The following is a 14,280-nucleotide window of genomic DNA, read 5'->3' as shown; positions in this document are numbered from 1 at the left end:
TGTACGTCAGGTTGGTGCGTGTGGTGTAGTATCCAACACACACACACCAACCTGACGTACACTACACACCACCCTGATGTACACTACTCCACACTCGCCAACCTGACCCTACGTCAGGTTGGTGTGTGTGTTGTAGTGTATGTCAGGTTGGTGTGTGGTGTGGTGTGGTGTACATCAGGTTGGTGTGTGTGGTGCAGTATACACCACACACACCAACCTGACGTACACTACACCACACACCAACCTGACATACACTACACCACACACACCAACCTGACCCTACGTCAGGTTGGTATGTGTGGTGTAGTGTATGTCAGGTTGGTGTGTGGTGTGGTGTACGTCAGGTTGGTGTGTGGTGTAATATACACCACACACACACACCAACCGGACGTACACTACACCACATGTACAGTACCCACCAACTTGATGTGCACTACTCCACACTCGCCAACCTGACCCTACGTCAGGTTGGTGTGTGTGTTGTAATGTATGTCAGGTTGGTGTGTGGTGTGGTGTACGTCAGGTTGGTGTGTGTGGTGTAGTATACACCACACACACACCAACCAACCAGACATACACTACACCACATGTACACTACCCACCAACCTGATGTACACTACTCCACACTCGCCAACCTGACCCTACGTCAGGTTGGTGTGTGTGTTGTAGTGTATGTCCGGTTGGTGTATGGTGTGGTGTACGTCAGGTTGGTGTGTGTGTGGTGTATACTACACCACACACACACCAACCTGACGTACACTACACATCCTGATGTACACGACGTACACTACACACCAACCTGATGTACACTACTCCACACTCGCCAACCTAACCCTACGTCAGGTTGGTGTGTGTGTTGTAATGTATGTCAGGTTAGTGCGTGGTGTAGTGTACGTCAGGTTGGTGCGTGTGGTGTAGTATCCAACACACACACACCAACCTGACGTACACTACACACCACCCTGATGTACACTACTCCACACTCGCCAACCTGACCCTACGTCAGGTTGGTGTGTGTGTTGTAGTGTATGTCAGGTTGGTGTGTGGTGTGGTGTGGTGTACATCAGGTTGGTGTGTGTGGTGCAGTATACACCACACACACCAACCTGACGTACACTACAACACACACACACCAACCTGATGTACACTATGTATGTCAAAAAGTCAAATGGCGCTCCTTCCCTTCTGAGCTCTGCTGTGCGCCCAAACAGTGGTTTACCCCCACATATGAGGTATCAGTGTACTCAGGAGAAATTGCTCAACACATTTTAGGATCCACTTTATCCTGTTGCCCATGTGAAAATGAAAAAAATTGAGGCTAAAAGAAAATTTTTGTGAAAAAAAAGTACTTTTTCATTTTTACGGATCAATTTGTGAAGCACCTGGGGGTACAAAATGCTCACTATGCATCTAGATAAGTTCCTTGGGGGGTCTAGTTTCCAAAATGGGGTCACTTGTGGGGGTGCTCCAATGTTTAGGCACACAGAGGCTCTCCAAACGCGACATGGTGTACACTAAAGATTGGAGCTAATTTTTCATTCAAAAAGTCAAATGGTGCTCCTTCCCTTCTGAGCTCTGCCGTGCGCCCAAACAGTGGTTTACCCCCACATATGAGGTATCAGTGTACTCAGGAGAAATTGCTCAACACATTTTAGGATCCACTTTATCCTGTTGCCCATGTGAAAATGAAAAAAATTGAGGCTAAAAGAAAATTTTTGTGAAAAAAAAGTACTTTTTCATTTTTACGGATCAATTTGTGAAGCACCTGGGGGTACAAAATGCTCACTATGCATCTAAATAAGTTCCTTGGGGGGTCTAGTTTCCAAAATGGGGTCACTTGTGGGGGTGCTCCAATGTTTAGGCACACAGAGGCTCTCCAAACGCGACATGGTGTACACTAAAGATTGGAGCCAATTTTTCATTCAAAAAGTCAAATGGTGCTTCTTCCCTTCTGAGCTCTGCCGTGCGCCCAAACAGTGGTTTACCCCCACATATGAGGTATCAGTGTACTCAGGAGAAATTGCTCAACACATTTTAGGATCCACTTTATCCTGTTGCCCATGTGAAAATGAAAAAAATTGAGGCTAAAAGAAAATTTTTGTGAAAAAAAAGTACTTTTTCATTTTTACGGATCAATTTGTGAAGCACCTGGGGGTACAAAATGCTCACTATGCATCTAAATAAGTTCCTTGGGGGGTCTAGTTTCCAAAATGGGGTCACTTGTGGGGGTGCTCCAATGTTTAGGCACACAGAGGCTCTCCAAACGCGACATGGTGTACACTAAAGATTGGAGCTAATTTTTCATTCAAAAAGTCAAATGGTGCTCCTTCCCTTCTGAGCTCTGCCGTGCGCCCAAACAGTGGTTTACCCCCACATATGAGGTATCGGTGTACTCAGGAGAAATTGCTCAACACATTTTAGGATCCACTTTATCCTGTTGCCCATGTGAAAATGAAAAGAATTGAGGCTAAAAGAAAATTTTTGTGAAAAAAAAGTACTTTTTCATTTTTACGGATCAATTTGTGAAGCACCTGGGGGTACAAAATGCTCACTATGCATCTAGATAAGTTCCTTGGGGGGTCTAGTTTCCAAAATGGGGTCACTTGTGGGGGTGCTCCAATGTTTAGGCACACAGAGGCTCTCCAAACGCGACATGGTGTCCACTAAAGATTGGAGCTAATTTTTCATTCAAAAAGTCAAATGGTGCTTCTTCCCTTCTGAGCTCTGCCGTGCGCCCAAACAGTGGTTTACCCCCACATATGAGGTATCAGTGTACTCAGGAGAAATTGCTCAACACATTTTAGGATCCACTTTATCCTGTTGCCCATGTGAAAATGAAAAAAATTGAGGCTAAAAGAAAATTTTTGTGAAAAAAAAGTACTTTTTCATTTTTACGGATCAATTTGTGAAGCACCTGGGGGTACAAAATGCTCACTATGCATCTAGATAAGTTCCTTGGGGTGTCTAGTTTCCAAAATGGGGTCACTTGTGGGGGTGCTCCAATGTTTAGGCACACAGAGGCTCTCCAGACGCGACATGGTGTCCACTAAAGATTGGAGCTAATTTTGTCATTCAAAAAGTCAAATAGCGCTCCTTCCCTTCCGAGCCCTGCCATGCGCCCAAACAGTGGTTCCCCCCCATATATGGGGTATCAGCGTACTCAGGACAAATTGGACAACAAGTTTTGTGGTCCAGTTTCTCCTTTTACCCTTGGGAAAATAAAAAAAATGTTGCTAAAAGATCATTTTTGTGACTAAAAAGTGAAATGTTCATTTTTTCCTTCTATGTTGCTTCTGCTGCTGTGAAACACCTGAAGGGTTAATAAACTTCGTGAATGTGGTTTTGAGCACCTTGAGGGGTGCAGTTTTTAGAATGGTGTCACTTTTGGGTATATTCAGCCATATAGACCCCTCAAACTGGCTTCAAATGTGAGGTGGTCCTTAAAAAAAATGGTTTTGTAAATTTTGTTGTAAAAATGAGAAATCGCTGATCAACTTTTAACCCTTATAACTTCCTAGAAAAAATTTTTTTTTTTTCCAAAATTGTGCTGATGTAAAGTAGATATGTGGGAAATGTTATTTATTAACTATTTTGTGTCACATATCTCTCTGGTTTATCAGAATAAAAATTCAAAATTTGAAAATTGCGAAATTTTCAAAATTTTCGCCAAATTTCCAATCTTTTCACACATAAACGCAAAAATTATCGACCTAAATTTACCACTAACATGAAGCCCAATATGTCACGAGAAAACAATCTCAGAATCGCTAGGATCCGTTGAAGCGTTCCCGAGTTATTACCTCATAAAGGGACACTGGTCAGAATTGCAAAAAATGGCAAGGTCTTTAAGGTCAAAATAGGCTGGGTCTTGAAGGGGTTAAAGGTCAATTTTAACAAATAAGAAAGCAGCAATGAGAAAGTATTACATTATTAACAGTTTGGCCGCGCAGGACCAACATAAAATAGAGAGGTAAATGTCCTACATAGAAGAAGTAGGCAGAAATAACATTTCCAGTTATGAAGTTTTCAACCATAAACAGAACAAGAGGAAGCCTTTAAAGGGATTGTCCACTACCAGGACAACCCCTTCTCAAACTAAATGTAAAATAATAAAGCCTATACTCACCTCCCATAACGACACCATTCCAGCGCTGTCGGCACTTTGTCTCCCCTGGGCTGTGATGCGGTGTTGTGACACGTGATGCCCGGCGCCCAGTCAGTGCTGGCGTCACTGTCTCCGCCTTTGGACAAGCTGAACATGAAAAGGAAGTCGGGGATCAGCTGCTGCCCGGACTTCTTCTTGTTCAGTTTGTTCGATGGTGGAGACAGTGATGCCAGCCAGGGCCGGCTCCAGGTTTTCGAGGGCCCCGGGCGAAAGAGTCTCAGTGGGCCCCCCCCCCCCTTTAACACATACCCCAATTTATGATGCACAGATACGGCAGAGAAATGTATAGTACAATGCCAGATTATACTTCTTACATGAGTGACAGCTATTGTAAATTCTGCAGTGTATATATACAGGACAGAAGGAGTTGTACTGTGCAGTGTATATATACAGGAGAGGTGCTGTGCAGTGTATACATACAGGAGGAAAGGTGCTGGGCAGTGTATATATAGGACAGGAGGAAAGGTGCAGTGTATATATACAGGAGAGGTGCTGTGCAGTGTACATATACAGGAGGAAAGGTGCTGTGCAGTGTATATATACAGGGGGAGAGGTGCTGTGCAGTATATATATACAGGAGGAGCGGTACTGGGCAGTATATATATAAAGGGGGAGAGGTGCTGTGCAGTGTATATATACAGGAGAGATGCAGTGCAGTGTCGTGAGCAGGGCGTTGTTGTATCAGAAAATCTTTTCTGTTTTGAGTTTTTCTATGAAACAAAGACTTTTCTACATAAACAACGTTGTTTGGTTTTGTGGCCCTAACAGATCTGTGCTACAAAGTAACAGGCGGCTCGGGCATTAATGAGGGACCTGATGCTGAATCCTTTCCACAAACCCTAATGACCCAATTAGTGCCCCGTCATTAAAAGCTCATTAAACGCCTCCCTGTCTCGAGCAGTCATGTACAGTATGGGGGGATCCTGCAGCCCACCCCCTGACTGCTCCATACCATACACTGCCCTCTGTCGCGCTCACTATTATCCTGTGCATTTCTCCTTCATCGTTACCCCATGTTACACTTGTCACCCCCACTACAGAGTATCAGGGCAGTCAATGTCACAGGTCACCCCCTCCCGGACCCTAATGGCAGCAGGAAATGTCTGCTCCTCTATTGGGTTGGAACCTGATTTAATCAAGGAATAATGTGGATTTGTTGCCGGTGGCAGCAGGGGAAGGGTTAAGTGATGCCATGTCCTTGGTGGGAGCAGTGGCAGCTGCTGGGACCTGGACAGAGACAACCAATGTTGCTGTGACTGCACTGTGTGACCTGGAGGAGAGAAGCTGAGACTCCGGAGCAGAAATCACCCACATGCCAGCACTGGGCAGAGTCCCTCCAGTCACCAGCATGGGGCCACGGGGCCCCAACCTACAGCCCACAGCTCAGTTTTATCCATGGCAGCAGCTCCCCTTCCTCCTGGCATTTGGTTAACCCCATTTATGCGGGTCGGATTGTTATCTTTAAGGTTTAGTAATAACCTTCATACAGATGGGAAGGGGTTAAGCTTCTTCCTACCCCACTGGTGCAGGTTCGGTGTGGCATGCATGTATTCTGGGGTTCTGGGTGAGCTGGGCAGCTGCAGGTTGCAGGCTGCACCCCACCAGCTGCTCCTCCAGACATCACCCACATTTTTAGGCAGCGGAGACAGACAGCAGCAGACTGAGCCATAAGACCAACTGCAATCACTGCTGGATACCTTTGCACTCACTCAGGCACTGGTAGGAGCTCCTCCAGAATCTGCCTGATAAGTTCAGCTCAGCACTGCAGCCAGCCAGGGGCCAGAGCAGAGCAGGAGAACTTGCTCTCTCCGCCCACAAACAGTGTCACACTGGCTGCCTTCTCTTAACCCCTATGTGTGCCTGCCTGGCTGCACTGACTGAGGGAGAAGATGCTTGTGTCATTGCTGGCACATAGGGGTTAAGAGAACGCAGCCAGCAGTGACTTTGTGGGTGGGGAGAGCATGTTCTCCTGCTCTGCTCTCCCAGCTGTATCTATGACAGCGTGAGTGGGCCCCCCTCTCTTCCCAGGGCCCCGGCATTTGCCCAGGTGCGCCGGGTGCTGACGCCGGCCCTGATGCCAGCGCTGATTGGGCATCGGGCATCACGTGTCATTCCATCACATCCACTGGGACCGCGACTGCCAACACCGTGGTGACGGCACTGGCACGGGAGCTGAGTATCGGCTTTATTTTATTGGGTCCAAGCATTTAGTTTAAGAAGGGGTTGTCCTAGTAGTGTACAACACCTTTAAAAAAGTTCAGACAAGAAAAGGAAAATGTAAAGAGCAGGGAGGGAAGCAGGCAGAAAGGATGCAATAACCCAGCATACAGCACAGCAAACAGCACCAACGCAGGTCCGGCTTTGCAGTAGTTTTTGATGCACTTTTTGGGGTCAAAGTGAAGTTTAAAAGTAATGGGATATATTAATGAGGACTCGTAAATATCCCTCCTGCTTGGTTCAACTTCTAGCTCAGGCATGAAAAACCTCAACAAAGTGCAGTGGAATTCTTTCCTAAAAGTGAAATTGCACTATGAGTTAGAGCTCTCATGCTGCTTTACTGCCACCTCACATAAAACGGAGTGTAGCAAATTATGGACATCTGAAGCTGCAGAGTGGAGGAGGAGACAAAAAAAGGGTCAGGATATGGGGGCTGCCTCACAGATGCAGCACAGGGCACCACAGTTTGTCTCCATAGGCGGTATTATTAATTTCGGGGGCAAAAAGAAGAGAACTGTTTTTGGGGAGCTCAAAGGCAGCATTATTATTTGGTGATGGACACCAGGGCTGTGGATTTTGACTTGTGGAGTCGCAGTCTGTATAAACTGGACCGACTCCGACTACTAAAATATACAGTTGTGGCCAAAAGTATTGACACCCCTGCAGTTCTGTCAGATAATACTCAGTTTCTTCCTGAAAATGATTGCAATCACAAATTCTTTGGTATTATTATCTTGATTTAATTTGTCTTCAATGAAAAAATACAAAAAGAATTGTCCAAAAGCCAAATTGGATATAATTCCACACCAAACATAAAAAAGGGGGTGGACAAAAGTATTGGCACTGTTAGAATAATCATGTGATGCTTCTCTATTTTGTGTAATTAACAGCACCTGTAACTTACCTGTGGCACCTAACAGGTGTTGGCAATAAATAAATCACACTTGCAGCCAGTTGACATGGATTAAAGTTGACTTAACCTCTGTCTTGTGTCCTGGTGTGTACCACATTGAGCATGGAGAAGAGAAAGAAGACCAAAGAACTGTCTGAGGACTTGAGAAACCAAATTGTGAGGAAGCATGAGCAATCTCAAGGCTACAAGTCCATCTCCAAAGACCTGAATGCTCCTGTGTCTACCGTGTGCAGTGTCATCAAGAAGTTTAAAGCCCATGGCACTGTGGCTAACCTCCCTAGATGTGGACGGAAAAGAAAAATTGACAAGAGATTTCAACGCAAAATTGTGCAGATGGTGGATAAAGAACCTCGACTAACATCCAAACAAGTTCAAGCTGCCCTGGAGCCTGAGGGTACAACAGTGTCAACCCGTACTATCCGTCAGCGTCTGAATGAAAAGGGACTGTATGGTAGGAGACCCAGGAAGACCCCACTTCTTACCCCGAAACATAAAGCCAGGCTGGAGTTTGCCAAAACTTACCTGAGAAAGCCTAAAACGTTTTGGAAGAATGTTCTCTGGTCAGATGAGACAAAAGTAGAGTTTTTGGGGCAAAGGCATCAGCATAGAGTTTACAGGAGAAAAAAGAGGCATTCAAAGAAAAGAACACAGTCACTACAGTCAAACATGGCGGAGGTTCCCTGATGTTTTGGGGTTGCTCTGCTGCCTCTGGCACTGGACTGCTTGACCGTGTGCATGGCATTATGAAGTCTGAAGACTACCAACAAATTTTGCAGCATAATGTAGGGCCTAGTGTGAGAAAGCTGGGTCTCCCTCAGAGGTCATGGGTCTTCCAGCAGGACAATGACCCACTTCAAAAAGCACTAGAAAATGGTTTGAGAGAAAGCACTGGAAACTTCTAAGGTGGCCAGCAATGAATCCAGACCTGAATCCCATAGAACACCTGTGGAGAGATCTAAAAATGGCAGTTTGGAGAAGGCACCCTTCAAATATCAGGGACCTGGAGCAGTTTGCCAAAGAAGAATGGTCTAAAATTCCAGCAGAGCATTGTAAGAAACTCATTGATGGTTACCGGAAGCGGTTGATCGCAGTTATTTTGGCTAAAGGTTGTGCAACCAAGTATTAGGCTGAGGGTCTGAGGGTGCCAGTACTTTTGTCTGGCCCATTTTTGGAGTTTTGTGTGAAATGATCAATGTTTTGCTTTTTGCTTCATTCTCTTTTATGTTTTTTTCATTTAAGACAAATTAAATGAAGATAATGATACCAAAGAATTTGTGATTGCACTCATTTTCAGAAAGAAACTGAGTATTATCTGACAGAATTGCAGGGGTGTCAATACTTTTGCCCACAACTGCATAATAAATTGTGTACAGTAGTATGATGCAGGATGGGCTGTCAATGTTTTCATAAGAATTTTGAAAGTTATGAAATGTCCTATAAATGTCTGTTCTGTTCCTGATCTAAGAATCTCGGCTTTTCGTTGAGATGAATCTGTGCTTCACTTTATGCACATGCTCAGTAGTGAGGCAGTGCTGTGGAGTCATAGTGGAGATGATTCTGTGCTGAACTTTATGCACATGCTCAATAGTGACCAGTGCTGTGGAGTCATAGTGATGATGAATCTGTGCTGCACTCTATGTACATGCTCAGTAGTGGCCCTTGCTGTGGAGATGAATCTGTGCTGCACTTTATGTGCATGCTCAGTAGCGACCAGTGCTGTGGAGTCGTAGTGGAGATGAATCTGTGCTGCACTTTATGTACATGCTCAGTAGTGACCGGTGCTGTGGAGTCGTAGTGGAGATGAATCTGTGCTGCACTTTATGGAAATGCTCAGTAGTGACCAGTGCAGTGGAGTCGTAGTGGAGATGAATCTGTGCTGCACTTTATGTACATGCTCAGTAGTGACCGCTGCTGTGGAGTCGTAGTGGAGATGAATCTGTGCTGCACTTTATGGAAATGCTCAGTAGTGACCAGTGCAGTGGAGTCGTAGTGGAGATGAATCTGTGCTGCACTTTATGTACATGCTCAGTAGTGACCAGTGCTGTGGAGTCGTAGTGGAGATGAATCTGTGCTGCACTTTATGTACATGCTCAGTAGTGACCGGTGCTGTGGAGTCGTAGTGGAGATGAATCTGTGCTGCACTTTATGGAAATGCTCAGTAGTGACCAGTGCAGTGGAGTCGTAGTGGAGATGAATCTGTGCTGCACTTTATGTACATGCTCAGTAGTGACCAGTACTGTGGAGTCGTAGTGGGGATGAATCTGAGCTGCACTTTATGTACATGCTCAGTAGTGACCAATGCTGTGGAGTCGTAGTGGAGATGAATCTGTGCTGCACTTTATGGAAATGCTCAGTAGTGACCAGTGCAATGGAGTCGTAGTGGAGATGAATCTGTGCTGCACTTTATGTACATGCTCAGTAGTGACCAGTACTGTGGAGTCATAGTGGGGATGAATCTGAGCTGCACTTTATGTACATGCTCAGTAGTGACCGATGCTGTGGAGTCATAGTGGAGATGAATCTGAGCTGCTCTGTAGTGACCAGTGCTCTGGAGTCGTAGTGGAGATGAATCTGTGCTGCACTTTATGTACATGCTCAGTAGTGACCAGTGCTGTGGAGTCGTAGCGGAGATTATTCTGTGCTGCACTTTATGTACATGCTCAGTAGTGACCGATGCTGTGGAGTCGCAGTGGAGATGAATCTGTGCTGCACTTTATGTACATGCTCAGTAGTGACCGCTGCTGTGGAGTCGTAGTGGAGATGAATCTGTGCTGCACTTTATGGAAATGCTCAGTAGTGACCAGTGCAGTGGAGTCGTAGTGGAGATGAATCTGTGCTGCACTTTATGTACATGCTCAGTAGTGACCAGTGCTGTGGAGTCATAGTGGAGATGAATCTGTGCTGCAGTTTATGTACATGCTCAGTAGTGAGGCAGGGCTGTGTGGAGTCAGAGTCGTGAGTCGGAGTCAGTGAAATTGATGAGTCATAGGCTTACCGATTTCACAGCCCTGACATTGGACACAATAGGGGAGTTATTGCTGTGTCAGAGCAATTTTACTTTGCGACCAACAAAGCACTAGTGCACTCTTTTGCAGCCCACAAAATGGGGCACTCTTACTGTTTTGGGGATACTGAAAGGGCTATTGAGAAAAAAGAATTTGTAGCTGGAAGAAGGCTTTGTGGTGGTCTGGGCTGGATAGAGATGAAAATGGAAAGTAGAAGAACAGAGAACTTGGCACCTGTTAGTCACTGCATGTGAATGTACTGTATACACTTCATTTTAGTGTGTAGAACTAGTTTGTGGCCACTATTTGGTGACTAAGATGATGCACATAGCAGTGATGTGGGATCTAAGATCACTTTTTTGGCATTCTTCCTATGCTTTTTTTGCCATTTGTCATAGGCTGTTTCTGATATAGAGATTTTATAGTGCGGGGGTAAAACGCATCGATCCAGTTATCTCCGCTCCAGGCTGGTCCACTTTAATCTAACAAAGCTTGCACATCATAGGGATAAATTAAATCTCCCTAGCCATACCAATGGTATATTTTCATCAAAAACTTAAACTTTAATTTATTTTCAGATGCACTCAGACCATGATTTGTCAATATTCAATCCAGTCTTGAAGAGGGAGCATGTTGATGTCTTTAAGAGACACTTGCCTCTGTGTGTCTCAACGCAAATATTACTCCAGTCAGAAACTGGAGTAAAATTTCGGCTTGAGGAACCCCAGAGCTAGTCATGCATTAGATGAGCTGTCATGTCAAGCCCCCATTCGACCCACTTTGGCGTAGCTTGTTGTAAGTGAAATGAAAATGCCAAAAGTCCCAACAATTTTTGTAACTTTTCAAAACCATTTATTCCAGAATTCTGGCATAAGCCCTTTGATGAATTGGAGTCTCTGTGTTTTTGATCATTGTCACAACATTTGCAAGCCACACAATCTGATATTTCTACGAATAAACTATTTGATACGTGAGACTCTGTTACAGACTGGTTGTAGTCAGTGGTGTCAGAGTGACGTTATGTGTGTGTATTTTGGTGGGGAAGAACTAGAGCTAAAATTTTGCATGAGAAACCTGGGTGCCAATTTCACTCTGCTCATGCATCAAAGTCATGGTTTCTAATTACATTACCAGACTTCTCCTGTCTACCCTGCTCTGTGCTAAAGTCTATGCAGTTGTCAGGGATTTTGTGAGATGGACACCACCTAAAGCAGTACGTCACAGGTCCCTTTATGATTCTCTACCAAATTTTTCACTATAAAATGTTGGTTATAAACATAGACTCTGACATAGAAGTGAAAAATTGCAGGTCAGTCTGCTGGTCTTACTCTGAGGTCTCCTCTTAGATTTTGATCACTTCCAAAATAGCCCGTTACTAATTGAATTTTACTACATACCTTGCAATTTCTATTGAACTTTTCTAGTATAATAAAATCAGTTATATTTTGGCAGATGACTGTACCAGAAAATCAGGAGGAAATGGAATGTCTTCAGATTGTAAAGGTGATGATTGTGGTATCATACAAGATACAAATGAAGAGAAAGCAATTGTACAAAATATACCATGCACACTTCACAGCAAAGATTTATCTGGTCCTGTAAAACATGTCCTACCTTATGATTCTTCACAGACTTTTAAGCAATGTAAGAATCCCAAAATGGGTTATGATCACCAAAAAACTTATATAGAGAAAAAAACATATTCTTTTTTAGATTGTGGCAAACATTACAGCGTCAAATCAAATCTTGTTAAAACTGAGAATATTCATACAGGGGAGAAGTCAGTTTCATATTCGAAATGTGGGAAACGTTATACCAGTAAACTAAATCTTGTTACGTGTCAGAGAATTTATGGAGTGCTGAAGCCATTTTCATGTTCAGAATGTGGTAAATGTTATAAACGTAAATCAGATCTTGTCAGACATCAGAAAAGTCACACAGGAGAGAAGCCATTTTCATGTTCACAATGTCTAAAATGTTTCTACCAGAAATCAGATCTTGTTAGACACCGAAGGAGTCACATAGCGGCAAAAGCATTTTCTTGTTTAGAGTGTGGAAAATGTTTTAAGGAAAAATACAGTCTAATTACACATCAGAAAATTCACACAGGGGAGAAACCATTTTCATGTTCAGAATGTGGGAAACGTTTTAGCGCTCAATCTTTTTTTGTTAAGCATCAGAGAATTCACACAAGGGAGAAAAAATTTTCATGTTCCGAATGTGGTAAATGTTTTGGCCACAAATCGCATTTTGTTAGACATCTGAGCATTCACAATGGGTTGAAACCATTTTCATGTTCAGATTGTGGAAAATGTTTTAACCATAAATCCTATCTTGAAAGACATAAGAAAATTCACACTGGGGAGAAGCCATACTCTTGTTCAGAATGTGGAAAATGTTTTAATAATAAATCATATCTTGTTAGTCATGAAAGAAGCCACACTGGGGAGAAACCATATTCATGTTCTGAATGTGGAAAATGTTTTAGTTTTAAATACGCTCTTGTTGTACATCATAGAACTCACACTGGGGAGAAGCCATATTTATGTTCAGAATGTGGGAAATGTTTTCGCATTAAATCCACTCTTTTTGAACATCAGAGAATACACACAGGGGTGAAGCCATATTCCTGTCCAGAATGTGGTAATTGTTTTATTAGGAAATCAGATCTTCTTAAACATCAGAGAAGTCACACTGAGAAGATTTTTAGTATAAAAAAGAAAATATTATAGCATTAAGACAAATCTTGCCCGACATCAGATAAGGGGTCAAGGCAGGTTTGTATTTATAAATCATTTTTACACATACATTTAAAAAAATATATATATCGAACAATAAAGAATTGTGGAGAAGCTATTTTTATGTTCGAAATTTGGAAAATAACAAAAAGAGTTCAGAAAGTGGAAATAATTTTAACCAATGTTCTTGTTGCCCATACAAAAACACAGAGAAAAGAAGCCATATTCAGTTTTCAGAATTTTGAAAATTTTTTACCCACAATAAATATAATAGAAGAACTCCCCAGAGAAATAGTTGTTAACTTTTTGCTTCATTTTTTTTGGACAAATAGTTTAAAAAATTGTACAAATACAGTCAAAGTAAATATCCATGTGATAAACTAGAAAGGGAAAGCAATTCGGAGAACTGAATTATGACTAATAACTACAGATGGGTAGATTGCTTCACGCAACCTAGGCCTATAATCCAGGTTAGATCTTTCTGGTCATGGACAAGAGCTAAGTGAATTTCTTAAGTTTACAGGGTTGGCATGACTTCGTCTGTCCGGTGCAGAGGTCCAGTCCAACTAATCATAAGTCAAGCTTGGGATCTCTATCAGTAAGGCAGCTCCTGTGCACCCCAGAAACCACTGATCAGGACCATGGGCCAAGTTTCCAAGATGCAATCTGCTCAGTTGAACTAGTAATGTATGCAATTTGCAATATTTTTTTTATCCAAAAAGCATTAGAACATATTTATCATGCCAATGCATCAACCATGTATATTCTATTAATATGTATAAAAGAATCTCAAATTTTGTTGTTACCATTACATAATAAATGTTTCATATCTGCTTACATGCGGGGATTTTCTATTAGGCTAGGTTCACATTGTGTTAAAGCAGCCCGTTCAACATATGCATTAAACGGGCTGCGTTAACGCAAGTGCCAACATATCATATTGCTAGTGCAGATAGAGCTAGCAGATGCTCTATCTACGCTAGTGGTGACGGACCTGGAAACGCTGCAGCCCGCGTCTCAGGGTCCGTCGCTCAGTGATGGCACATCGCTAGCGCATGCCCATTTTGGGCATGCGCTAGCGATGCGCCCGAAATAGAGCTTAAGGGCAGCATTAACGGACATCTAACGGACGTTTAAAAAGTAATGTGAACCCAGCCTTATTTAGATGTTTATGGGGTTGTCTACTTCTCGGACAACCCTTTCTTAAATACTATATTCCCCCTTGTAAAATATAAACACCAT

At 43.2% G+C, this 14,280-nt stretch overlaps 1 protein-coding gene across 1 annotated transcript in view; it reads left to right on the top strand.

Annotated features, from left to right (window-relative positions):
- Positions 1 to 13,874, top strand: part of LOC138666603 (gastrula zinc finger protein XlCGF26.1-like) — a 46,549-nt gene extending 32,675 nt beyond the window's left edge. The window contains exon 5 of the mRNA XM_069754800.1: positions 11,753 to 13,874. Within this exon, the coding sequence (XP_069610901.1) occupies positions 11,753 to 13,032 (1,280 nt within the window). The 3' untranslated portion in view covers positions 13,033 to 13,874. The remainder of the gene's footprint in view (positions 1 to 11,752) is intronic.
- The last annotated feature ends 406 nt before the right edge of the window (positions 13,875 to 14,280 follow it).

The sequence above is a fragment of the Ranitomeya imitator genome, chromosome 2, assembly GCF_032444005.1.
Source record: "Ranitomeya imitator isolate aRanImi1 chromosome 2, aRanImi1.pri, whole genome shotgun sequence".
Taxonomy (NCBI): Eukaryota; Metazoa; Chordata; class Amphibia; order Anura; family Dendrobatidae; genus Ranitomeya; species Ranitomeya imitator.
This window is presented reverse-complemented; position numbering and strand designations above follow the sequence as displayed.